This window comes from Oncorhynchus gorbuscha, linkage group LG18 (genome assembly GCF_021184085.1).
Source record: "Oncorhynchus gorbuscha isolate QuinsamMale2020 ecotype Even-year linkage group LG18, OgorEven_v1.0, whole genome shotgun sequence".
Classification (NCBI taxonomy): Eukaryota; Metazoa; Chordata; class Actinopteri; order Salmoniformes; family Salmonidae; genus Oncorhynchus; species Oncorhynchus gorbuscha.
This window is the reverse complement of record NC_060190.1, coordinates 23,157,884-23,185,317: the sequence shown is the minus strand read 5'-3', so window position 1 is coordinate 23,185,317 and position 27,434 is coordinate 23,157,884. Positions and strand designations below refer to the sequence as shown.

General features: G+C 45.3%; 1 protein-coding gene across 2 annotated transcripts in view; it reads left to right on the top strand.

Annotated features, from left to right (window-relative positions):
- LOC124002383 (ubiquitin-associated protein 2-like) overlaps positions 1-27,374 on the top strand; it is a 41,126-nt gene extending 13,752 nt beyond the window's left edge. The window contains exons 5-27 of one of the 2 annotated variants that reach the window (XM_046309750.1): positions 2,376-2,544; positions 3,003-3,092; positions 3,231-3,297; positions 3,419-3,522; positions 11,326-11,384; positions 12,205-12,275; positions 14,757-14,922; positions 17,315-17,606; positions 17,759-18,015; positions 18,391-18,584; positions 18,871-19,144; positions 19,503-19,539; positions 19,636-19,795; positions 20,126-20,156; positions 20,273-20,549; positions 20,709-20,800; positions 21,181-21,231; positions 24,467-24,557; positions 24,805-25,185; positions 25,284-25,388; positions 25,674-25,744; positions 26,569-26,751; positions 26,982-27,374. In XM_046309750.1, the coding sequence (XP_046165706.1) occupies positions 2,376-2,544; positions 3,003-3,092; positions 3,231-3,297; positions 3,419-3,522; positions 11,326-11,384; positions 12,205-12,275; positions 14,757-14,922; positions 17,315-17,606; positions 17,759-18,015; positions 18,391-18,584; positions 18,871-19,144; positions 19,503-19,539; positions 19,636-19,795; positions 20,126-20,156; positions 20,273-20,549; positions 20,709-20,800; positions 21,181-21,231; positions 24,467-24,557; positions 24,805-25,185; positions 25,284-25,388; positions 25,674-25,744; positions 26,569-26,751; positions 26,982-27,077 (3,318 nt within the window). In that variant the 3' untranslated portion in view covers positions 27,078-27,374. Of the gene's footprint in view, positions 1-2,375; positions 2,545-3,002; positions 3,144-3,230; positions 3,298-3,418; positions 3,523-11,325; positions 11,385-12,204; positions 12,276-14,756; positions 14,923-17,314; positions 17,607-17,758; positions 18,016-18,390; positions 18,585-18,870; positions 19,145-19,502; positions 19,540-19,635; positions 19,796-20,125; positions 20,157-20,272; positions 20,550-20,708; positions 20,801-21,180; positions 21,232-24,466; positions 24,558-24,804; positions 25,186-25,283; positions 25,389-25,673; positions 25,745-26,568; positions 26,752-26,981 lie in introns of both variants that reach the window. The other variant, XM_046309749.1, reaches the window with a different exon arrangement.
- Positions 27,375-27,434: the final 60 nt, after the last annotated feature.

Sequence of the window (27,434 nt, the reverse complement as noted above, 5' to 3'; positions counted from 1 at the left end):
ACTGGGGAGAAGGTTCACCTTCCAACAGGACAACGACCCTAAGCACACAGCCAAGACAACGCAGGATTGGCTTCGGGACAAGTCTCTGAATGTCCTTGAGGGGCCCAGCCAGAGTCCGGACTTGAACCCGATGGAACATCTCTGGAGAGACCTGAAAGAAGGTGTGCAGTGACTTTTCCCATCGAACCTGACAGAGCTTGAGAGGATCTGCAGAGAAGAATGGGAGAAACTCCCCAAATACAGGTGTGCCTAGCTTGTCGCGTCATACCCAAGAAGACTCGAGGCTGTAATCGCTGCCAATGGTGCTCCAGAAAAGTACTGAGAAAAGAGCCTGAAAACTTATGTAAATGTGGAATTCCAGTTTTTTTGTTTTTGCTTTGTCATTGTGGGGTATTGTGTGTAGATTGATGAGGACAAAAACAATTTGATTCATTTTAGAATAAGGCTGTAACGTAACTAAATGTGGAAAAAGTGAAGGGGTCTGAATACTTTCCGAATACACTGTACATTCATATTCCTTCACACATTTCACATACGCTGCTACTACTCTCTGTTTATTATCTAGGCATAGTCACTTTATCCATACCTAAATGTGCGCATTACTTCAATTACCTCGACTAACCCCGTACCCCTGCAAATTGACTTGGGAACGGGTACCCCTTGTATATAGCCTCGTTAATGTTATTTTATAGTGTTAATATTTTTCCTTTAGGTTATTAGTAAATTGTTCGTAACTCTGCATTGTTGGTTACGGGCTCGTAAAGTAAGCATTTCACGTTAAGGTCTTCGGAGCGTGTGACAAATAACTTGATTTGATCTACATCTGTTAGAGTTGGAGCACAGATCTGATAGGACGGAAATATGTTCTCACGTTTTGTAATGGGACAGATGACATAATGTACCTAATACAATACTTCTATCTACAGTGGATTGAGTCAGCTTTAGGCAATGGATCTCTTAATGACCCTTGCCACATCCCCTTCCAATCAAGCCCAAGGGTGCTGTGCACATTGCTATATCTATCCAAGGAAACTGAAAATAGGGGCTTGTGCCAACTGTGCCAGGGGGACTTGTCCAGTTGGGTGATTGAATAAAGGCATATTGTGATTATTATTATTATTGATTTATTTATTTTACAGAAGGACAATGGAAAAAGTATTATGGCCTCTGAATCTAGGATGTACAGCACTTGTCACTTGTTCTGTCAGCGCCTGAGTCAGTAGTAAAATGATGGAGGCGTTTCAGAGGAGAGCACCGCAGCACAGAGAGCTCTCCACCCCACCACAGTTATGCTGTTGTTGTTTCTTGGAAGTCCTGAAATAGAAAGTGGGTCATTTTGCTCCTATGTATGTAATCCTCCAATGATATAATCAGCTACTGCTGCCTGCCTGCCCTGTGGTCATTCATCCTTTGATATGTCAATGACATTGTGACACTGCAGTAGGAGGAGTACATATCCATTATTAATTTGACGTTGACTAGTTCAAGCAGTTGTAGGATCTGACTTAACTTTTACTCCTGCAATCTGTAGGTATTTTCCACTCTTTCCTCTCCTCTCCTAGCGCACCTCCCCTCCCATTCGCTCACCTCCATTTCACCATTTCACCCCCCCTCTCTCAAAGCCAATTAGGATCAATAAGGAGACATCAAAAGTCAGTCGCTTTCCCTCGCCCACTCTCTCGCTCTCCCTCGCAAGCTCTCGCTCTCCCTCGCCCGCTCTCTCCCTCGTCCGCTCTCTCCCTCGTTCGCTCTCCCTCGCCCGCTCTAGCTCTCGCTCTCTCTTGCCCGCTCTAGCTCTCACTCTCTCTAGCTCTCGCTCTCTCTCTCAATTTTTTATTCAATTTCAATTTAAGGGCTTTATTGGCATGGGAAACATATGTTTACATTGCCAAAGCAAGTGAAATAGCTAATAAACAAAAGTGAAACAAACAAAACAAAAAAATGATAGGGAACATTACACTCACAAAAGATCCAAAAGAATAAAGACATTTCAGATGTCATATTATGTGCAAATAGTTTAAGTATAAAAGTGAAAATATATAAACATATATATGGGTTGTATTTACAATGGTGTTTGTTCTTTACTTTTCTTGTGGCAACAGGTCACAAATCTTGCTGCTGTGATGGCACGCTGTGGTATTTCACCCAATAGATATGGGAGTTGATCAAAATTGGGTTTGTTTTCAAATTCCTTGTGGGTCTGTGTAATCTGTAGGGAAATATGTGTCTCTATGGTCATACATATTCTCTCTCTCGCTGTCTTTCGCTCGCTCTCTCATTCTCTCTCTCGTTCATTCTCTCTCTCGTCCTCTCACTCTCTCTCTCGTTCTCTCTGTCGTTTCTTTCCTCTCTCTATTTCTCTCTCTCTCTCTCAGACCTCATGGGAGACAGTTGGGAAGAAGAAACCCCTAGCGAAGGACGGCCCGACAGAGGGCAAGGAGAACCGGGAGAAGAGAGGAGGAGAGCGAGAGGGCAGCAGGGGCCGCGGAGGGAGCAATCGGAGAGGCAGGGGGGCCAGCAACCGCAGCCGCCAGGTTGAGAGAGGTTAGGGGGTCACTTAATAAAATTCTATGCATATGTTAATGAACAAGGCACTATAACACTAGGTCTAATTGATCACCTAAGAGCCAGGAAGAATGAGAAGTCAGTAAGCTGTCGAGGATTTGAGTTATTCAACCATGGTGTGGTTAGTACATTTACAGTTAGTGTGTTTATTCTCATTGGCGGTACTTTAGATTAGAGAACACTACATAGAGCACTTACTAAGAATGAATAGCCAGCCAATTTGTCATTAAGCAATTAGTTTGTCATCAATGCACTATTCAGCAGAATTGCTTACTAGGCAGCACATAGCTTTGTACTGACCTTAATCACTAAATCATCTCTCTGTTGGTCTCTCCCCACTTCTCTCCTTCTCTATCGCTATCCCTCTCTCTCTGTCTCCCTCTTTGTCCCTCCCCACCTCGCTTTCTCGCTCCTTCGCTCTCTGTCTCCCTGTGCAGTGCGGCCAGAGGAAAATGGTGTGGAGGCGGTCCCTGGCCCTTTGGACAGAGTGTCAGAGCGAGGTCGCAGGGGGGGAAGAGGGGGTAGAGGTGAGTGTCAATTAGTGGCACTTTCTCATATGTTCCAGTCAACACTCCCAGGTAACTTAAGTGCTCTCTTAACTTCACACAATTTTTCTGGTGCCATGCTTACTATGTGTTGACGTTGTGCGGGTCTGTGTGCTTCAGTCGGATCTGGAGGCAGAGGAAGGGGCAGGGCACCAGTGGGTAGCAGGTTCTCAGCCCAGGGAATGGGGTGAGTTCTGTAATACACAAACAAACTCGTACACACACAACTGTCCTTTTCTGGTTCCTCGTACACCAGTTCTTCTTAAACCTAAACTTCACCTACCCTCATCCTCTCTCTCTCTCCTCAGAACCTTTAACCCAGCAGACTACACCCCAGAACAGGGGACAGGGACCACACAAGGTGACGCTTGGGAGTCAGGGGCCAACAACAGCAACAGCACAGACGGGACAGGTGAGGCTTCACACAGAGAAGGATCATGAAACTCTCTGGGTTCTTCAAAAAGTAGTAGTGTTCTCCGTTTTGCTCTACGACCCCCACAAGTCAGAGGTCGGTACTGCCGATCTGCCGACTTCTGTCTATAGCGTCCGAACAGTTTCGGCTACACACGAATATGACCCCTCTACGGAAAGATGAGACTCTCGGGAACACTTACATGTCAGTTGTTTTGCTCTAGGACGCTCACAAGACTAATCTGAAGGTAGCCCGGTACCAGTTTAAAAAGTGAATGGAAGTATACACAGAGTACACAAAACATTAAGAACACCGGCACTTTCCATTACATAGACTGACCAGGTGAATCCAGGTGAAAGCTATGATCCCTTATTGATGTAACATGTTAAATCCACTTCGATCCGTGTAGATCACATATGTCAGAGTCAAGGCCCGCGGGCCACATCCGGCCCGCGAGAAGGTTTTTTACGGCCCCTGGGATGATCTTGATTTGTTATTAGAACCGTCCCGCAGACCGCAGCAAGCCGGCAGCCCGCAGATCTTTTACACGCACCAATACTACATTTCCCACAATGCAACGGTGACGCACCGAGCAGTAGGCTGCTTCATTTCAATATTTATTGGCACAGCAGTTGTCAGCATCACAGTAAAATTAACTTTCAGATACCCATCAAAAATGGCAAAACGGAAGGTGGACACTGAGAACCGGGGTTTCAAACAAGGTGGGAGTCGGAGTATTTGTTCACGGAGGTAGCTGGAAAACCTGTGTGTCTTCTGTGTGGAGAAAGTGTGGCGGTACTGAAAGAGTATAATCTGAGACGACATTATGAAACGAAACACGCGGACAAAAACAAGAATATGGACATGGAACAAAGGCTACAAAAGGCAGAGGAATTAAAACGAGGCCTCAAATCTCGACAGGCTCTGTTCAAAAAAGCCAAATCACAAGGCCAGGCTGCTGTCAAGGCCAGTTTCATTTTGGCAGAAGAGATCGCTAAATCAGCCCGGCCATTTACGGAGGGGATTTCATCAAAAACTGCATGATTAAAGTTTGTGACGAAGTTTGCCCAGAAAAAAGGCAACTCTTTTTAAATGTGTGTCTGAGCAGAAACACCATTGCCGAGAGAGTAGACCAGTTGTCCATCAATCTAAAAGAGCAGCTTGTGAAAAAGGGAAAAGATTTCATTGCATATTCCTTGGCTGTGGATGAGAGCACCGACATTTCTGACATTGCCCAGTTGTCAATTTTCATCCGCGGAGTGGACTCCAGCCTAAGCGTGACAGAGGAGTTTTTGGCTTTACGTCCTATGCATGGCACAACTACGGGGCATGATTTGTATGAAGAGGTGTCAAGATGTGTAAATGAGATGGAGCTGCCTTGGGAAAAACTCGTGGGTTTGACAACCGATGGAGCACCTGCGATGTGTGGACACAGGAGCGGACTGGTGACGAAGATACGGGAAAAGATGCAAGAGGAAAACGCGACAGGTGAGCTGACAGCTTATCATTGTATCATACACCAGGAAGCGTTGTGCGGTAAAGCCTTGAAAATGGAGCATGTAATGAGCATCATCACGCGCACAGTTAACTTTATCAGAGCCAAAGGTTTGAATCACCGCCAGTTCAAGGCATTTCTGACGGAGTTAGAAACGGAGCATGGTGATTTGCCTTATCACACAGAGGTGCGATGGCTAAGCCAGGGAAAGGTGCTTCAAAGATGTTTCGAGCTTCGTGAGGAGATTTGTCTGTTCTTGGACAGCAAAGGGAAAGACAACACAACTCCGAGACTAAATGTTTCTGTGTGAAATGGCTTTTCTGTGTGACATTACGAGTCATCTGAATGCAATGAACTTGCAGCTGCAGGGTCGGGATCGTGTCATCTCTGATATGTACAGTACAGTGAAGGCATTTAAAACCAAACTGACTCTGTGGGAGACGCAGATGCGGAAAGAAAATTTGAGCCACTTTCCCAGCTGCCAGACCATGAAAGAGAAGCTCTCTACCAGTGCGTTCCCGAGCGCACAGTTGGCTGATAAAATAGGTATGCTTGCCGCTGACTTTCGACGCCGATTTGCTGACTTTGAAGCACAAAAAAGCAGGTTAGAACTGCTCGGTAACCCATTTGCTGTTGACGTGGAAAGCTCACCACCAAACCTCCAAATGGAGTTGATTGACCTCCAATGCAATGATGCACTGAGGGCAAAATATGCGGCAGTGGGTGCTGCGGAGTTCGCCCGTTTCCTCCCCGACACAATGCCCCAGCTGCGCATCCAGGCTGCTCAAACGTTGTCTATGTTTGGCAGCACATACCTGTGTGAACAACTGTTTTCTTTGATGAACTTGAACAAAACATCACACAGAAGTCGACTTACTGCTGAACACCTCCACTCAATTCTGAGGATTTCCTCAGCTCAGAGCCTTACCCCGAACATTGATGAACTTGTGGAAAAGATGGGACACCACCAAGTATCACCCTCAACCTCAAACAAGTGAACATTACTGTGCAATCACATATTTAGAGTTTTTACTCAGTTCAAGTTTAAAAGTTAAAGTTTAATATTTGTTTTCACTGCATGTTACTTCTCCTTAAACAAAGTGTTGTTTTTGATTAATAGATTTTTGCACTTTATTTTATTGTATTTCAATCCAATTATATTTTTAAAATATTTCAGTTGAGTGGATGATAGAAAATTGCTATTATTGTTTTTTTCTTTGAAGTAAATTTAGCCCACTTTTGCTAAAATAGAAAATATAGGCTACTGATGGTGCCTTGAATACCGGTTTCTTTCATTTAATGTTCATGTTATGGGGATTTTTATATAAAGGAAATTTGTCTTTTGTGTCTGTTGAAAATTAAAGATTACTGACAGAGCCATAAGAAAATATTGCTTTATTTATCTGATCATATTGGAATATATTTGTTAGGTTTTCAGTAGGTTCAATTAGGTTCACTAGACTATATGCGTCATTTAAACATTTTTCAATGAACATTCGAACAGTCCGGCCCTCGGCTTGTAGCTAAATTTTTTATTTGGCCCTCCGTCCATTTGACTTTGACACCCCTGGTGTAGATGAAGGGGATGACACAAGTTCAAGGAGGATTTTTAAGCCTTGACAATTGAGACTTGGATTGTGTATGTCTGCCATTATGAGTATGAATGGGCAAGGCAAAATATTTAAGTGCCATTGAATGGGGTATGGTAGTAGGTGCTAGGCGCTCCGGTTTGTGTCAAGAACTGCAACGCTGCTGAGTCTTTCACGCTCAATAGTTTCCCGTGTGTATCAAGAATGGTCCACCACCCAAAGGACATCCAGCCAACTTGACACAACTGTGGGAAGCATTGGAGTCATCATGGGCCAGCATCCCTGTGGAACGCTTTCGACATCTTGTAGAGTCCATGGCCTGATGAATTGAGTCTGTTCTGTGGGCAAAGGGGTGGGGGGTGCACCTCAATATTAGGAAGGTGTTCCTAATGTTTGGTGTACTCAGTGTATATGGAAGTACACTACAAAAGTACAAACAAAAGTATGTGGACACCCCTTCAAATGAGTGGATTTGGCTATTTCAGCCACACCTGTTGTTGACAGGTGTATCAAATCAAGCACACAGCCATGCAATCTCCATAGACAAGCAGTGGCAGTAGAGTGGCCTGTACTGAAGAGCTCAGTGACTTTCAACCTGGGACTGTCATAGGATGCCACCTTTCCAACAAGTCAGTTCATCAAATTTCTGCCCTGCCTGAGCTGCCCCGGTCAACTGTAATTGCTGTTACTGTGAAGTGGAAACGTCTAGGAGCAACAATGGCTCAGCCTCAAAGTGGTAGGCCACATAAGCTCACAGAACGCGACCCCAGAGTGCTGAAGCCCCTAAAAAGCGTCTGTCCTCGGTTGCAACACTCACTACTGAATTCCAAACTGCCTCTGGAAGCAACGTCAGCACAAGAACTGTTCTTCGGGAGCATCATGAAATGGGTTTCCATGGCCAAGCATCCACACACAAACCTAAGGTCACCATGCGCAATGCCAAGTGTCGGCTGGAGTGGTTTAAAGCTTGCGGCCATTGGACTCTAGAGCAGTGGAAACGTGTTCTCTGGAGTGATGAATCGCACTTCGTCTGGCAGTTCGACGGACAAATCTAGGTTTGCCGGATGCCAGGAGAACGCTACCTGCCCCAATGCATAGTGACAACTGTAAAGTTTTGTGGAGGAGGAATAATGGTCTGGGGCTGTTTTTCATAGTTTGTGCTAGACCCCTTAGTTCCAGTGAAGGGAAATCTTAATGCTACAGCATACAGTGACATTCTAGGTGATTCTGTGATTCTGCACTTTCCTGTTTCAGCATGGCAATGCCCCCGTGCACAAAGCGAGATCCATACAGAAATGGTTTGTCGAGATCGGTGTGGAAGAACTTGAATGGCCTGCACAGAGCCCTGACCTCAACCTCATTGAACACCTTTGGGATGAATTGGAATGCTGACTGTGAGCCAGGCCTAATCCCCCCCACATCAGTGCCTGACCTCACTAATGCTCTTGTGGCTGAATGAAGTCCCTGCAGCAATGTTTCAACATGTAGTGGAAAGCCTTCTCATAAGAGTGAAGGCTGTTATAGCAGCAAAGAGGGGACCAACTCGATATTAATGCCCATGATTTTGGAATGAGATGTTCGGCGAGCAGTTGTCCACATACTTTTGGCCATGTAGTTTAGTGCACTAAAAAAGGTGTGGGTAAATTTTAATTTTAAAAAATCATTATTTTCTCTCAGATATAGGACAGACACTTCAAAACAAACTTCCTTTTGATAATTGTTTTTGACCATCTGTTTTGCCATGTATTAATCTGTTATTTAATGTGTTTCATTTGGCTAATAGCAGTAAGGCCAAATTCAATGGTTACTTATTTATTTTATACCTAAAGGGGTCCTAAAATTCTAAATCCTTGACATGACCATCTTAAAACAATTCCAGATGTTAGCTTAGTAGGAGGAAACCATCTCAATTGCATTTCCTTGATTCGTCGCATCCTCTCGTCTCTGTCTCAAAACCCATTAAATGAGAAGGTCAGAGGTCCCTCTAGGGCTGTGGTGGTCACAAAATGTTGTCAGCCGGTGATTGTCAAGCAAGTAACTGACAGTCTCACGGTAATTGACCATTAATCAACATAAACACATTTGGCATATCCTGGCTTCCACACACAGCCTACAAGCCACTGATGCAGACCTTTGGAACATCTACATTTGAAAAAGTCTAATAAATCCATATAATATAGCCTACACCTTCATAATAAATCCATTATTTATTTTAGACCGGTCTAAAGAAGCATGATATGAAGAAAGTGTAGTCTATTTCAGAAGAACATAATAGCATTATCGGAGTTGTCCTTATGTTGAATAGAAAGGATATTTTCTCCAAATGATTTGAGGGAGTGCGCATTTTTGTATTGAGCCGTTAACAAATAAGTATTCCTATATGCTTAATTTAGAGTTACATTAATAACTTTAGTTGTTCTACAAACGTTGGCCTATATGTTCAGATTTTTAATACATTGTAAGGCCACTCTAATGATGATTTGAAAAAAGTTCCTTGAAAGGCATGAGTTCTACTTTGTTTTTCTGTGCAGGCTGTACACACTACATCATTCACAATTTGACAAGCACTTGATAATGCCTAGAATTTCACTGCGGCATCCCCTTTGTGTGGCCATAATGCACCCTAAAAAAATCCATGCCTTTTACGGCCAGTGGCCGTTGTCCCCTTCTCCCTGAGTGCTACGTGCTACGTGCTCTCACTCACATGGCTCTCCATCACGTGATCGGGTCTTTCTCACAGGCTACAAGTGAAGACAGACACATCGGGAATGCAACTGCGCACGTCCTTGTCCAACTCCGAGGTGCATATTGAAGATGTTGGAAGAACTGTTCACATTTACTTTTCGTCAGTCAACAAGATGAGTAGGCCTAACGAAAAGCAAAAGCACTAGCCTATGTCAATCTACTATCCCCAATAGTACAAATGTTGACCTATTCTAATCTGTGTGAGAAATCAATATTCCAAATATAGTCTGGGACAGTTGTGGGATGTGATAGATCCCAAATTAATACAACCACTAGCATCAACAAAAAAAACTTTTTTTTACGCAATGTGGCTTACCCAACAGAGTAAGTGCTAGAGGCGTCACTACAGATCCGGGTTCGATCCTGGTTTGGGGGATGTCCTTGTCCCATCATGCTCTAGCCACTCCTTGTAGCGGCCGGGCACATGCATGCTGACTTCAATCGCCAGCTGTACTGTGTTTCCTCCGACACATTGGTGTGGCTGTTTTCCGGGTTAAGCGAGCCGTGTGTCAAAAAGCAGTGCAACCTTCGCCTCTCCCGTGTCCGTACGGGAGTTGCAGTGACGGGACAAGACTGTAACTACCAATTTGGATATCATGAAATTTGGGGGAAAGGGGGGGTAAAAAGTGCTTTAAAAAATGTAAGAAAACATTGCAAATGGAGAACACTTTTCCAGTGGTTCATTTTCATGCCAGTTAGAGATGCTATTCTCCTGTTATAAATATAAGCAATGTGTTTAATATTAGGAAAAATGATAAATAAATATAGTAGGCCTACCCTATAGAAAGCTGATGGGGTCCTCCTCTTTTTAATAGTGGCCATCCCTCTGTTTTCTCACACAATTGCATAGCCTATACAAATGTTGTTGCAACCTGAGCTCATGGGCTCTCATTAAGTTTTTGATTAGATTTGCATTGATGTCAGAGTAATTAGAGGGACAATAGAGTGCTGAGTACCAGGCAGTTAGCAAGTATGGTGGGCTACTAATGACCATCAGCAGTATCAGAGCTTGGATAAACCTAAATACCATGACTAAACGGTCACGTGGAATTTGACTGCCCTCGTAACCGCCAATGTGGCGGTAATACGGTCACCGCAACAGCCCTAGGTCCCTCCCCTCAACTTCTTATCCAATGGGTTTTGAGACAAGGAGAGAATGTGAAGATTCAAGAAAATGCAATTGAGATTCTCCAATTGTTTCCTCCATTTCTCACATCCACTCTTCTCCCCCAATGTGCTTTGAGAGGAAGGTTCATCCCTTTGGGCTCCAATGCACTTTTGAGGAGAGGCAAGGAGTGGAGGAATCAATGACCGAGGAAGCAAGCATTTGCCGGCTAATTTTCAGACTCTGACATGCAGACCAACGCTTAGTGTTTACTGATTAATTTCATTGTTGATTATTATTAATATTGTCAATGATTTTCTTGACAAAACGCATTGTATTATGTTATTATATCAACCGAAATTAAGAAGCTGTTTGTTTAGCATGGCTATAAATGATAGAGAAGTTGACTAAATGCATAAACAGTCCTTGCTTCTAGGCAAGACAAAAAAACCTGCGGTGTCCATATTTCAAGTGACATTTTGAATCACATATAGATGTTTTGTTGTTGCTAGGTGGAGTTATGGTCTCATTGTGCCTATTTAAACTTTTATTTCTGTAACTACACGTGAAGCTGTATATCAAACTATTTTGAAATGTTTACCCTAATGTCACACATGGGCCCCTTTTATTTATAGAAAGACCCATTTTCTCTTGTATAGTTGTCTGGAACGTTTTGACCGGTAGGTGTTCATTGGTCAGGATGTTTTATTGTTGTATTTCTAATGGGGCACTGTAGACTGTTGCTAGGGAAATGTCCCTAGCAATGCCGCTGAATTACAGTCCATGTTCACAAACGCCTCTCCAAGAAGCCTTTGTGTTGTTTCCATTAATCTCTGAGCTCTGACCCCTCTCTGGTGTGCTCCCTGCAGTGGCCTGGAGGAGTACTCTGGAAGACTGGGCTGCTGAGGACTGGAGCGAAGAGATGAGTGTGAGTCTGGGTAATGGGGACTGGGAAGTAGTAGTGGTCAGGGGGTGGAAGGAGCTTTGTCTTATGTTCACATTTTGGACATTTATTTTCCAGATGGAACACATACATGACCAGGGCGTTGAAGTGCGACCACCATATGCAAACTCAAATTTTAAAATGGGAGCACCAGTGTTCCAAGAAAAATCACCCACATAATTTGTGTAACCTTTTGTATTACCTCATTAGCTAGCTAGCTAACAACCTGGTAACATTATCAGTATATCCAAATATTTGAGGGCACAGGAAGGACGGGAAAGGGATAGCTTCTTCAGGAGATCAATGATCATAGCAATTAATGAATGACAGCTCTTGCATGTTGTCGTCACAAATGTTCTTAAAGAGATGGTGTACAATTTTCAATGTAATGCATCGCAATAGGAAAATGGTTATTTTACATAATGTAGAAACCAACTATTCCACAAATGACTTTTTCATTTCAATTACATTTGAGCTTTTTATAATAAACAGATGTATTTACAGGGTTACATATTCGTTTTTAGGGAACAACATGTGCTTCAGAAGTAGCTGGAATTCATATAGTCTGTATCTCAATCGATTTAACAAAAATGTATTTTCTGGTGCTCCTGAACTTTATGTTCTCTTTACCTTTATAAAGTGGGAAGCACCAGTGATACCAATTAAATGTTTGAATTTAGAGTCCTGCACAACAGTGCACTAGTTCATACAGTGTGACTTCAAAAGGTTTAACAAAACTATAGTTGGCCTTATGTCTCACAACTTGGTCTATTACATTTGTCAATAACTCTCTTTCTCCCCTCAGCTCTCCGAGACCAAAGTGTTCACCGCCTCAAGTGCACCTGCACCTCAGAACCACCTCACACCTGGGCAAAGGTAACTCAAATCAAATCAAATTGTATTTGTCACATACACATGGTTAGCAGATGTTAATGTGAGTGTAGCGAAATGCTTGTGCTTCTAGTTCCGACAATGCAGTAATAACCAACAAGTAATCTAACTAACAATTCCAAAACTACTGTCTTATACACAGTGTAAGGGGATAAAGAATATGTACATAAAGATATATGAATGAGTGATGGTACAGAGCAGCATAGGCAAGATACAGTAGATGGTATCGAGTACAGTATATACATATGAGATGAGTATGTAAACAAAGTGGCATAGTTAAAGTGGCTAGTGATACATGTATTACATAAGGATGCAGTCGATGATATAGAGTACAGTATATACGTATGCATATGAGATGAATAATGTAGGGTATGTAACATTATATTAGGTAGCATTGTTTAAAGTGGCTAGTGATATATTTTACATCATTTCCCATCAATTCCCATTATTAAAGTGGCTGGAGTTGAGTCAGTGTCAGTGTGTTGGCAGCAGCCACTCAATGTTAGTGGTGGCTGTTTAACAGTCTGATGGCCTTGAGATAGAAGCTGTTTTTCAGTCTCTCGGTCCCAGCCTTGATGCACCTGTACTGATCTCGCCTTCTGGATGATAGCGGGGTGAACAGGCAGTGGCTCGGGTGGTTGTTGTCCTTGATGATCTTTATGGCCTTCCTGTAACATCGGGTGGTGTAGGTGTCCTGGAGGGCAGGTAGTTTGCCCCCGGTGATGCGTTGTGCAGACCTCACTACCCTCTGGAGAGCCTAACGGTTGTGGGCGGAGCAGTTGCCGTACCAGGCGGTGATACAGCCCGCCAGGATGCTCTCGATTGTGCATCTGTAGAAGTTTGAGTGCTTTTGGTGACAAGCCGAATATTTTCAGACTCCTGAGGTTGAAGAGGCGCTGCTGCGCCTTCTTCACGATGCTGTCTGTGTGAGTGGACCAATTCAGTTTGTCTGTGATGTGTATGCCGAGGAACTTAAAACTTACTACCCTCTCTACTACTGTTCCATCGATGTGGATAGGGGGGTGTTCCCTCTGCTGTTTCCTGAAGTCCACAATCATCTCCTTAGTTTTGTTGACGTTGAGTGTGAGGTTATTTTCCTGACACCACACTCCGAGGGCCCTCACCTCCTCCCTGTAGGCCGTCTCGTCGTTGTTGGTAATCAAGCTTACCACTGTTGTGTCGTCCGCAAACTTGATGATTGAGTTGGAGGCGTGCGTGGCCACGCAGTCGTGGGTGAACAGGGAGTACAGGAGAGGGCTCAGAACGCACCCTTGTGGGGCCCCAGTGTTGAGGATCAGCGGGGTGGATATGTTGTTGCCTACCCTCACCACCTGGGGGCGGCCCGTCAGGAAGTCCAGTACCCAGTTGCACAGGGCGGTGTCGAGACCCAGGGTCTCGAGCTTGATGACGAGCTTGGAGGGTACTATGGTGTTGAATGCCGAGCTGTAGTCGATGAACAGCATTCTCGCATAGGTAGTCCTCTTGTCCAGATGGGTTAGGGCAGTGTGCAGTGTGGTTGAGATTGCATCGTCTGTGGAGCTATTTGGGCGGTTAGCAAATTGGAGTGGGTCTAGGGTGTCAGGTAGGGTGGAGGTGATATGGTCCTTGACTAGTCTCTCAAAGCACTTCATGATGACGGAAGTGAGTGCTACGGGGCGGTAGTCGTTTAGCTCAGTTACCTTACCTTTCTTGGGAACAGGAACAATGGTGGCCCTCTTGAAGCATGTGGGAACAGCAAACTGGTATAGGGATTGATTGAATATGTCCGTAAACACACCGGCCAGCTGGTCTGCGCATGCTCTGAGGGCGCGGCTGGGGATGCCGTCTGGGCCTGCAGCCTTGCGAGGGTTAACAAACTTCCAGCTCACCATCCGCACGACTAGCTAGGGCACCCACCCGTCACATATCAACACTGCTTTTTAGGCCTCCCGAGTGGCACTGCATTGCACTAGAAATGCTGGTTCGAGTCCAGCTAGCTGCGACAGAGACCCACAGGGCAGCGCAAAATTGGCCCAGCGTCGTCCGGATTAGGGGAGGGTTTGGCCGGCAGGGATGTTCTTTTCCCATCACACACTAGCTACTCCTGTGGTGGGCCGGGCGCAGTGCACACTGACTCGGTCGCCAGGTGTACGGTGTTTCTTCCAACGCAATGGTTCGTCTGGCTTCCGGGTTAAACGGGCGTTGTGTCAAGAAGCAGTGCGGCTTGGTTGGGTTGTGTTTGGGAGGACGCACTGCTCTTGACCTTCGTCTCTCCCGAGTTTATTCCATGGAGTGATATGTTTGGCCCAGCTGCTTTGGTAGATACATTTGGATGTGCATAATAAGTAGGAAGGACGTATGGATCCTTCCCTTGAGACATGGTCCCCATTATGACTGTGTTGATTTTAATCAGACTTTCTCCGTAGTGGGTATGTGTGCAATAGAAATAGTATCATGTGTTGTAATAATGATATGTGTCTCCTGTAGTCTGGACCTGCCCTCTCTGCTGCAGAAGCCAGTGGGAGAAGGAAGAGGAGGAGGAGGGGATGCCCCCTCTACACAGAGCCTGGTTTTCACCAACTCCCACCATCACTCCCCCCGCAACGGGTCGGCCATTGGCACAGGCAGCACCAGCTATGCACACGCCGCCCTGGTGAGCCATACTCGTGCCCTTTAAAACCTTTCAGATACATACACCATATGACCAAAAGTATGTACACACCTGCTCGTCGAACATCTCATTCCAAAACCATGGGCATTAATATGGAGTTGGTCCCCCGTTTTGCTGCTATAACAGCCTCCTCTCTTCTAGAAAGGCTTTCAACTAGATGTTGGAATATTGCTGCGGGGACTTGCTTCCATTTAGCTAAAAGAGCAGTAGTTAGGTCGGGCACTGGTGTTGGGTGATTGGGCCTGGCTCGCAGTCAGCGTTCCAAAGGTTTTCGATGGGGTTGAAGTCAGGGCTCTGTGCAGGTCAGTCAAGTTCTTCCACACCGATCTCGACAAACCATTTCTATATGGACCTTTGTGCATGGGGCATTGTCATGCTGAAACAGGAAAGGTCCTTACCCAAACCCAAACTGTTGCCACAAAGTTGGAAGCACAAAATCGTCTAGAATTACATTGTATGCAGTAGGGTTGATATTTCCCTTCACTGGAACTATGCATTGGGGCAGGTAGCGTTCTCCTGGAATGCGCTGAACCCATATTCGTCCGTTGGACTGCCAGATGGTGAAGTGATTCATCACTCCAGAGATGGCGTTTTCACTGCTCCAGAGTCCAATGGCAGCGAGCTTTAGACCACTCCAGCTGACGCTTGGCATTGCGCATGGTGATCTTAGGCTTGCGTGCGGCTGGTCAGCCATGGAAACCCATTTCATGAAGCTTCCAACGAGCATTCTATGCTGGTGCCATGTTGAAAGTCATCTGAGCTCTTCAGTATGGCCATTCAACTGCCAATGTTTGTCAATGGTGATTGCATGGCTGTGTGCTCAATCTTGTGGCTGAACTGGCCGAATCCACTACTTTGAAAGGGTGTCCACATACCTTTGTATATACATTGCCTTCGGAAAGTATTCAGACCCCTTGACTTTTTCCACATTTTGTTACGTTAAAGCCTTATTCTAAAATGGATTAAATAAAAACTAATGACAAAGCAAAAACAAGTTTTTAGAAATGTTTGCAAATTTATTACAAATAAAAATCAGATACCTTATTTACATAAGTATTCAGACCTTTTGCTATGAGACTAGAAATTGAGCTCAGGTGCTTCTTGTTTCCATTGATCATCCTTGAGATGTTTCTACAACTTCATTGGAGTCCACCTGTGGTAAATTCAATTGATTGGACATGATTTGGAAAGGCACACACCTGTCTATGTAAGGTCCCACAGTTGACAGTGCATGCCAGAGCAAAAACCGAACCATGAGGTCGAAGGAATTGTCCGTAGAGCTCTGAGACAGGATTGTGTCGCTGCACAGATCTGGGGAAGGGTACCAAAACATTTCTGCAGCATTCCAGGTCCCCTAGAACACAGTGGCCTCCATCATTCTTAAATGGAAGAAGTTTGGAACCACCAAGACTCTCCCTAGACCTGGCCGCCGGGCCAAACTGAGCAATCGGGGGAGAAGGGTCTTGGTCAGGGAGGTGACCAAGTACCCGATGGTCACTCTGACAGAGCTCCAGAGGCCTTTTTGGTAGAGTGACCAGACGTAAGCCTCTCTTCAGTAAAAGGCACATGACAGCCCGCTTGGAGTTTGCCAAAAGGCGCCTAAAGACACTCAGGCCATAAGAAAGAAGATTCTCTGGTCTGATGAAACCAAGCTCGAACTCTTTGGCCTGAATGCCAAGCAACACATCTGGAGGAAACCTGGCACCATCCCTACAGTGAAGCATGATGGTGGCAGCATCATGCTGTGGGGATGTTTTTCAGCGGCAGGGACTGGAAGACGAGTTAGGATCGAGGGAAAGATGAACGGAGCAAAGTACAGAGAGATCCTTGATGAAAACCTGGGGCGAAGGTTCACCAAGTCTCTGAATGTCCTTGAGTGGCCCAGCCTGAGCCCCGACATGAACCCGATCGAACATCTCTGGAGAGACCTGAAAATAGCTTTGAAGCAACGCTCCCCATCCAAACTGACAGAGCTTGAGAGAGTCTGCAGAGAAGAATGGGAGAAACTCCCCAAATACAGGTGGGCCAAGCATGTAGCGTCATGCCCAAGAAGACTCGAGGCTGTAATCGCTGCCAAAGGTGTTTCAACAAAGTATTGAGTAAGGGGTCTGAATACTTATGTAAATGTGATATTTCTGTTTTTTTATTTTAATAAATTGCTAAGATATTTAAATACCTTTTTTTGCTTTGTCATTATGAGTTATTGTGTGTAGATTGATTAAGGGGAAAAAAACAATTTAATCAATTTTAGAATAAGGCTGTAACCTAACAACATTTTGAAAAAGTCAAGTGGTATTTCCCTTACTTGGTTGCCATATTTTGCTTGTATTAACATAGAGCCCCATTCACTCAACTCTCTCCTTCTGTCTGCCAGTCGTCAGTGCTCGGGGCAGGTTTCGGGGACCTGGGCCAGTCTAAGAGGAGTCAGTCCAGTCCAGGGGCCCAGATCTTGGAGCAGCTGAAGGGCCCGGGCCTGGGTCCTCTCCCATCCTCCCAGGCAGCCCCCCCTCCCAGCACTCAGGGGGCCAGTAACACCTCTCTGGGGAGTAGACTCCCAGGGCTAGGAGGACCCGCCCCTGTTCTCCCACCGCCTTCCACTTCAAGCTGGGATATCAAGGTCCCAGAGCCCAGCGCCACATCCTCCTCACACACCTCCCACTTCAGCCGTGAGTAACACAGATTACTAACCAAAATAATCTATCATCATTTCAATCAAATACCTGGCATATTGTTTTTTTTTGTTAAATGGCCATGTGTCTGTATGTGGTGGTTGAGTTCGTATGCCAGACTGATCTGTATTTGTGTGTTCGCCCTCCAGGGGACTTTAAGCTGCAGCCTGAGCCATCCCTGGTGCTGAGCCAGCTGGCCCAGAGACACGGCGCCCCCTCTCTGCCCATTGCTCGCCAGCCCAGCCCAGCCCAATCTCCCTCCCCCATCCAGGGACCCCCCCTGGCCACCATCGGTGCCAAGCCTGCCCACAGCGCCGGGCCGGACACTCAAGGCAGCAACTCGCTGCAGCAGCACCGCGTTCCACAGCTAAAGGCCCAGAAACGAAGGATACCTCCCACCTCTAAGGTAAAAGGAACCACAGACAAATATTTCCTCGATTCCCAGTATGAAGTCAAGGAATCAAGGACAGGAGGAATCAAGGAAAGAATTGGGCTTCACCCAGTGTGTAGGACAGGAATGGTCAACCTTGGCTATCACGGTTCTTGTTTTAGGCCAGTAAAAACACATCTGATTGACCTAATCAAGGTCTTGATGCTTAATTGGTCAATTCCCAGCATTGAAGAGCACCGCTCTAGGGGTGTTTGAGGGGATTGGCGATCAAGATTAGCAAATCTGTGCAGATCCTGATGATTCTCTCAAATGCAAGAATTGTGAATAATAAAGATGCTGTTTCCCGTCAATGAGTCCCCTCTGAGTAACAGCTTTCCCCTCCAACTCCAGATCCCCTCGTCGGCGGTGGAAATGCCTGGCTCTGCCGACGTGCCCGGTCTTAACGTTCAGTTCGGAGCACTGGACTTTGGCTCGGAGGCAGCCCTGCCGGACTTTGGCCCCGTGGAGACGTGTGTCACCGGGGGCTCCAGGGAGTCCACCCCGGCCCCACAGAGCCAGACCAGCCTCTATTCCAATCCCCTCAGGTGGGTCACATCTCCACCGCGGGTGTATTCTGGGAGGTGAAAGTTACCGACAGAAAAAGTAACCAGTTTACATGATTCCACATTTCGCCTTAGACAGTCTGATCTCTTCAGCACAATTTATTGTGTATATTCTGTTATTTTTAACTCCTGAACACACCCCAGGGGTGGTCAACAGATTGAAGACCATGCTAGCTCACCCTAGTAGTCCATACGAAGTCTTCTTATTATACATTTTAAAGTGTCTCGACATAGTTTAACTAAAACCTCCTGCTCTGTTTGTCTCCAGTGAATCTATGAGCACCCCTCTTTCCGTCCCCCTCCCTCTCTCATCCTCTGAGCCCGTCTACCACTCCCCGTCGGTGCCCATGCCCAGCCTGACCCCCTCCTCTATGGGTACAGTCAGCTCCTCCACTCCATCCTCCTCCATCTCCTCCTCAGTGCCCTCGTCCTCTTCCACGTCTCCCTTTGTCTCAGTGGGGAGAGGTTATGACTGTGGGCCCGTGGCCCCTCACTCACACCTGGCCTTCTCCCAGAGCAAAGAGGCACCCGGGCCAATCATGGTGAGTCTAAGTTTGGCTAGTGTAAGCCATAACGAACACACCGCAGGCCAACAGTATTCATTAGGTACCAAATGGAAGAAAACGTCCAGAAGCCGGGATAGACTACCTGAACTTGTCCTATAAGAATCGCTTGTTTTTGTGTTCTGTTGCAGAAGGTTTTGGCTATGGTGTTCCCTAATGAACAAAACTCAGGGCTCCCACACAGTCTCAGTGTCCTGGGTTGTGCAATAATGAGACACATCATTTGTTGTGTATGAAATATGAATGATGAATGCATTTCGCAATGTTGGGATAATAAAGTAAAGTTGGCATGGGTGAAGAATCCAATGTTTAATTAGTCGTTTGCTCGTCTCAACAGAACGGTCTGAATGGTGTGAGGACGTCTGCTATGGACCGTAAGTTACACATTTCATTCATTCTGTGCTGCTCTTTTTGTCAGTTGACCTCAGGATGTGTGTTTTTTAATTGATTGTTTCCCTCTCTCTCACCAGCTTCGTCAGCCTCCTCTACGCCAAAGCCGGAGTCTCCCTCTCTGAGCATCAGTACCAGCAGTGCCCCTGCCCTCATGCCCTCCTCCATACCCTCCCACAGCTCGGCACTCCCCAGTCTGCCACACGACATGCCCTCTGCCAGCCTGGCACCACTCAGCAGGTAACACGCACTTGCCTTTACGCACTTGCCTTTACGCACTTGCCTTTACGCACTTGCCTTTACGCACTTGCCTTTACGCACTTGCCTTTACGCACTTGCCTTTACGCACTTGCCTTTACGCACTTGCATTGACGTGCGTTAGAGACAATTTATACATACAGAATTCCAAGTTTTGCCATTATAGGCTAGAAATGCAGTTACTTTCTTCGGTCAATTCATAGGTACTGGATTGTAAAATATATCCAAATCAAGAGCAGAAGGCAAATGGGGATATTAAGGACATTCATTAATGTATCTCTCTCTGTCTCTCCCCCCCCCCCCCCATTGTAGCCATGGCAGCAGTAGTCATTCCTCTCTCACTGTGAGTACTGTTCAACACACAGACACACGCGCTTCTTTTAAGAGATACCATACCGAGTACAACCTCCTCTGTAACTAACTCTCTCGGTTTCTCTCACTCTACCTCTCTCTGTGTAGTATACCAGTGTAGACAGTAGTGTGAGCTCTCTGGCACCCTCGTCTGGCTCCTACTCCTCTGCCCCAGCCCAGGCCCCAGCCCAGTCACTCCACCAGGTCAACAGCGGCATGGCTCACATCATGGGCACCATGAGCCACATGAACAGCATGGTCAGTAGCATGGGTGGCAGCGGGCATCACGCCAGCCAACCACTGGGGCTCAGTGCCAACGGGACCACGGCCCAAGCGAACCTCTCCTCGGCCCCCAGGACCGCACCGCTGCTCTCCTCCTCAACTGGTACACACAAACATGCATGAATATACGCACGCGCGCATACATGTATACACACACTCGTACAGTCACGTTCACCTACATATTAAAACACAAACGTAAAGACTATATGTGAAACTGTAATTCTGTCTCGATAGCAGTGTGTTTTGTTCTTGTGTTTTTCAGGTAAAGCTCCTCCTAACCTGTCTCAGGGGGTTCCCCCACTACTGCCCAACCAGTACATCATGGGCCCAGGAGGCCTGCTGCCTGCCTACCCGGTAACTATTGTGTCTGTTTGTGTGTCACTCTCTCTCCTGGCCTAGTGGTTAGAGCGTTGGGCCAGTAACTGAAAGGTTGCTGGACCAAATCCCCGAGCTGACAAGGTAAAAATCGGTCTTTCTGCCCCTGAGCAAGGCAGTTAACCCACTGTTCCCCGGGCGCCGAAGACGTGTATGTTGATTGTGGCAGCCCTGCGCACCTCTCTGGTTCAGAGGGGTTGGGTTAAATGCGGAAGACACATTTCAGTTGAATGCATTCAGTTGTACAACCGACTAGGTTATCCCGCTTTTCCTTTCTCTGCTTTCAAAGTAAAGAAACCTATTTTGTTATTTGGCTGTATGATCCATTCACGTGACTGTATTTGCCATGTGTTCCACAGCAGATCTACGGCTATGAGGACCTCCACATGCTACAGTCCAGACTGCCTATGGTGAGTCTCAATGATTTATATATGCACTGATGACTGACAGGGGGCGCTGTTTAAGCCACCTTGCCTCCATCTTGGCACTTCCCCACATATTGTTTTTGTGAGAAATCTATGAAAAAGAACAGGAATTTCATATTAATATGAAAAGTGTATACTAAAATATAAAAAGTATTGTATGTCATGTCTCAAAATCGATATCTATCTCACCTCTATATTGTTTTATGTCCTCCGGATTCGAGAAGAAAGATGAGTTCAACAGGGAGCCTAGCCTGTCAGTTGGCGTTAATTCTCGCACAGCATCCAGCCTAGCTGACGCAAATCTATTTTCCAGATTTGTATTTTTACCACTTTTTTTGGTCTGATTTAGTCACCCAATTTTGTCCATCCTACACGGGTAGAAAGAAATAAACATAAATTTTGAACGGATTATGATAGAGACATTTTGGACCATTGGTTTTCTTAGAGGATTATCTACACATCATTTTACCAATTGGTCAAAAGATGTGTTTTTGATTGAACACCCTACTCTACTAGTCTGTGTACCAATCTTTTTAGCTAACAGAATGGCCTTTCGGCAATCTCAACGTTCAGTATACGGGGGGGGGGGATTTACGGCGCAGTTTCTGATTGGCAGTTAAAAGCAACCTATTTTACATGGCAACGTTATGGAACATGGGGTGCGTGCAAATTTGGCACAATATAGAATTTTAACAACAATTAACAATACCGTTATAACGGGGTGTGGTTATTACCTTGTGAGAAGGCGGTGTCAATGCAAAATCATGTTGTTCAAAGTGGCTAGAAAGGACTCCGTATTGAGAGAGAGACAGCGAGAAATAATGATACAGAAAATACTGTATTAGTCCATAAGATTCAATCGAGCTACGTTTGCTTCGCTTGCATCCTAATCACGAGGAAAGAAACGCAAAACTGCCACTTGTCGTCATTCCTCGTGTTTCCTGATCGGGACTTGCTTACATTTTTACAATGGTGTTATGCTCACTTCAGTTATGTTATTTTTCTCTCCTCTAATAAAGAGATGGAATCCAGACAGGATGCTTCAGGAAACTTTCTGAATGGACATTAGTTTTTCCAAACTCCCCCCCGGTAATTCAGATTTATTTTGTTCTTCATTCAATTAAGTCGACGATGAAAGCTTGGTGGTTTTTAATCTATGCGTGAAGATAGTTCAACATGACGTCTGGACGATAAAAGGCTACACTGATCACTCGTGCTTGGCTGACAAACGTCTAGGAAATGTGATCCTAATCATTATTCTTGCGATCCACGTTAGACGTCACTCCTAATGATAAGGCTACCTGCTGATGTGAGCTGCCGGACAGTGCGCGTGCACTTGGAAATGCGTTTGCCATTTCCGAAAAGTAGCTCCAGTCCCTGCTTGGCAATCCGTTGCCTAGGTCAACAGCCAGGGTCTCAAATAGGCTACACTACACTACACATAGTACTACACTTTTTTATTATTGTACATTTAATTAAACTGACACATTTGGTGATGTTCGTCTTCAATTCATTGGCACATCAGACAGACCCTGTTTTTGTCTCTGGATGAATTGCACAGATGCTGATCGCTTTGATTCAGTGTAGTAGGCAAGGCCTAAAATATATATATATATGCTAGTATAGTTTAATAGCCCAGCCTAATTCACTTATAACGTACAGATCTGTTCCGTTCTGGCATCTCCATTGGCATCTCTCTCTTCCATCCTCTCTCTATTTCTCTTATAGCTCCTGAACCAGTAGCCTATCACAATGCATGTCCCAGAAGTAGCAATATATACTGAACAAAAATATAAACGCAACATGTAAAGTGTTGATCCCATGAGCTGAAATAAAAGATCCCAGAGATTTTCAAAAAGCACAAAAAGCTTATTTCTCTCAAATGTTGGTGCACAAATTTGTTTACATCCCTGTTAGTGAGCATTTCTCCTTTGCCAAGATAATACATCCACCTGACAGGTGTGGCATATCAAGAAGCTGATTAATAAGCATGATCATTACAGAGGTGCACCTTGTGCCGGGGACAATAAAAGACCACTCTAAAATGTGCAGTTTTGTCACACAACGCAATGCCACAGAACTCTCAAGTTTTGAGGGAGTGTTCAATTAGCATGCTGACTGCAGGAATGTCCACCAGAGCTGTTGCCAGTGAATTGAATGTTCATTCCTTTACCATAAGCCACCTCCAACCTGTACTCACAACCGCAGACCATGTGTACCCACACCAGCCCAGGACCTCCACATCCGGCTTCTTCACCTGCGGGATTGTCTGTGGAGGGGTGCTGAGGAGTATTTCTGTCTGAGAGAATGCCAAGAGTGTGCAAAGCTGTCATCAAAGCAAAGGGTGGCTACTTTGAAGAATCTCAAATATAAAATCCATTTTGATTTGTTTAACACTTTTTTGGTTACTACATGATTCCATATGTGTTATTTCATAGTTTTGATGTCTTCACTGTATAAGACAGTAGTTTTGGAATTGTTAGTTAGATTACTTGTTGGTTATTACTGCATTGTCGGAACTAGAAGCACAAGCATTTCACTACACACGCATTAACATCTGCTAACCATGTGACAAATAAAATTTGATTTGATTTTCACTATTATTCTACAATGTAGAAAATAGTCAAAATAAAGAAAAACCCTTGAATGAGTAGATGTGTCCAAACTTTTGACTGGTACTGTATAGATTTGAGGATTTGGAGGATTTGCTTGCTGGATATAAAATAAGCTACAGTGTTCACACTGAACTGGCGGTGAAGTTTGAATGGCAAGAGCTTCTCTGTTGTGTTTTGATCACATTGGCTGGTGGTAAAAATGCAGTAAAGGGGAATCCGAATCCGTTCTCGCACCCAATGTTTATGTTTACAATGAAATGTATAAGGTTAGAATGCCCAATGTTAGAATGTTTCCAATGAAATTGATGAAATAAGTTAGAATGTTTTCCTATCGGTCTAATTTGCATAAACATTGTGATTGGATGATAGCTGTGAGGGTTATCGAATCAGAATCAAATCCTCCAATCTCAAGTTCATTAATGATAAATGTTCATATTTAAAGATAACCGGAAGGCCAGTCTCTTTGGCAAAGAGACAGGAGTGGCAAGCAGTGGAATGTAATAGCTGAACAGACACTGCAACCAGGCTACTACTATACTGCCATTCATTCCAATTAGACAGATTTGGATTTCTATGTTTCTGATCTGGTCTCTCTCTGCGTAAAGCCCTCTTTGCAGGATTACTACGGAATCACATTCCCTGGTCCCGCAGCACTCTCTGGCAGAGATGGGAGCCTCGCCAATAACCCCTACTCAGGTAAGCAACTCTAGCAGCGCTACTGTCAAACCCTTTTTCTCAACTGTTTTGAAACTTTTGGAACTGGAATGATAAACTAGCTTGACAATATTTCCATGACTATGGAGCTGAGGGGGATAAAAAAAAATGAAAATTGTTCATGTTTATTCTGCTAAAATAGTAACAGGTACGATCACACACCCCTGGGGCACATCTTTACCATGTGTTACGCTTTCCGTAATCTTCCCTCCTCTCCCTTCCTCTGCAGGTGAAGTCACAAAGTTTGGCAGGGGTGACTCCACCTCCCCTGCGCCTAGCAGCTTGTCGGCCCAACAGCAGCCCCAACAGGGCCAGAGCCAAGGGCAGAACCAGGCCCAGCCACAACCCCCCCAGCCCCAGCCTCAAGGCCAACCCCAGGGCCACCACAACAGCCAGCAGCAGCAGGCTTTCCTCCCGCCAGGCTACAGCTACACAGGCCTGCCCTACTACCCCGGGATGCCTGGCGCTGCCTTCCAGTACGGCCACACCATGTTCATGCCCCAGGGACAGGGGCCAGCCAAGCAGCACGGTGTGGGTTTGGGAAACCCCTCAGCCAGCCCCTTCCAGCAGCAGCAACCCAGCGGCTACGGCCAGCACACCTTCAGCTCAGGTTGGTTACCGTGAGAGAGGGAGACACACACACCAACAATCTAGTTGACCACTGTGGAAAAGAGAGTTGATGTCAGTATGTTGTTGTTTTGGTCTCAGGGTATGAGGACCTGACCCAGGGCCAAGCAGGAGTAGACTATAGCAAGGGCTATAGCAACTCCTCCCAGAGCCAGGCCAAATCTGCTGCTACAGGCCCCGGTAAAGGTACATCACCCTCTCATTAAATTCCGGTCATCTGACCCCATAGCGTTACCATGCATGAACGGTTCTAACTCTTGTGGTGTTTTTAAAAATGTATTTCTATTATTAAAAATTTGAACTTGCCTGATGAAATAAATCAATATTGCCATTTCAATGACATCTGATACATTTTTTCAGCAGTATTGGGCAAAAGTCATAAGCTGTCCTGATTTTAAGAGGCATTAAGTCATGCTTTTGACTGTGATACAAACGTTTGTTCAACTATTTAAATATTTTATCGTATGCTAGGCGGCATATCTGTGACGTCAGGCAACTCCGGGGTCCCAGAAATCAGTGGAAGTGTTTACAACAAGACCCAGGTGAGATGTTTGTGTTTCAGAATTTTATTTATACTGAACCAAAATATAAACGCAGCAGTTTAAGATTTTACTGAGTTACAGTCCATATAAGGAAATCAGTCAATTGAAATAAATTAATTAGGCACTAATCTATGGATTTCATGACTGGGAATATAGATATGCATCTGTTGGTGACAGATACCCTAAAAAAGAAAAGTATGGATCGGACAACCACTCAGTATCTGGTGTGACCACCATTTGCTTCATGCAGCGCGACACGTCTCCTTCGCATAGAGTTGATTGTGGCCTGTGGAATGTTGTCCCACTTCCTATTCAATGGCTGTGCAAAATTGCTGGATATTAGCGGGAACGGAAACGCGCTGTCGTACACATAGCATCCCAAACATACACAATGGGTGACATGTCTGGTGAGTATACAGGCTGTGGTAGAAATGGGACATTTTCAGCATCCAGGAATTGTGTACAGATCCTTGCGACATGGGGCTGTGCATCGTCATGCTGAAAAATGAAGGTGACGGCGGCGGATGAATGACGCTACAATGGGCCTCAGGTTAATTTCAGCTCATGAAACCTGTGACCAACACTTTACATGTTGCGTTTATATTTTTTCCATTGTACATCATTACGATACCCATTAGTCCGTCAGGGTTTATCTCCCCGGGATCATACACTAACACAATACTCTCATCAGTTATGATTTCAATTCTAGTCCTTTGCCAGAGCTTATTAACTGTGTTATGGTATTTTTTTTCTCCATGGTCGTTTTTTTCCCAGATAAATCTAATCACTGACCTTGACTTTGCACTCCAATTGTCCGTTTCCAGTCCTTTGATAAGCAGGGTTTCCATGCGGGGACTCCCCCTCCTTTCAACCTGCCTTCGGCTATGGGGGGTCCTGGAGGGGCCCCGGGTGGCTACGCTCCCGCCCCCTTCCTCCACATCCTGCAGCCTGCCCACCAGCAACCCCACTCTCAGATGCTGCACCATCATCTGGCCCAGGACGGACAGGTAACACATTCACCCAGTCTACAACATGCCACTGGTTAGATCAGTGGTGGGCAATCCTACCCTGTGCTCGTAGGCTTTCGTTCCAGCCAAGCAGTAACACCTGATTCTACTCAAGTCTTCAATCAAGACTGATTTGGTTAATCAGTTTTATTTCAACAAAAGCCTGCACCCACACGAGCCATCACTTTGCATGTCTATATCAGTGTGGTGACGCTGTCCTCTGTCTCTAGGGAGGTCCTAGCCAGCGAGGCCAGTCTAGCAGCATGCAGCAGAAGAGCCAGGTCAACAAGTCCAGCTACGGCAGCTCCCCATACTGGGGCAACTGAAAGGGCTGTGTGTGTACACTGCATCATGCCCACCTATCTTGACTTGTCAGACCATAGGGGGGGGGACAAAAGTACTTTGCAACACCAGGCTAAAACACACACTAACACCCCCCCCCCAATATTCCCCTTTAAAAATGTATGGCTGTTGTATGTAAAATATATTTATGTATTTTTATACAGTATATATGTATTAGTAGGACATGACATTTGGTTTAGATTTTTTTGAAGGATGATAGGAATCAAATATCATGAAGTAATTATGAAGTTGATGGTGAATATACAGTACTTGAACCAGAACAGGCGTGGATGATTTTTGTATGCACACATGAACCTGATGTACATTACGGCTAAGCATAA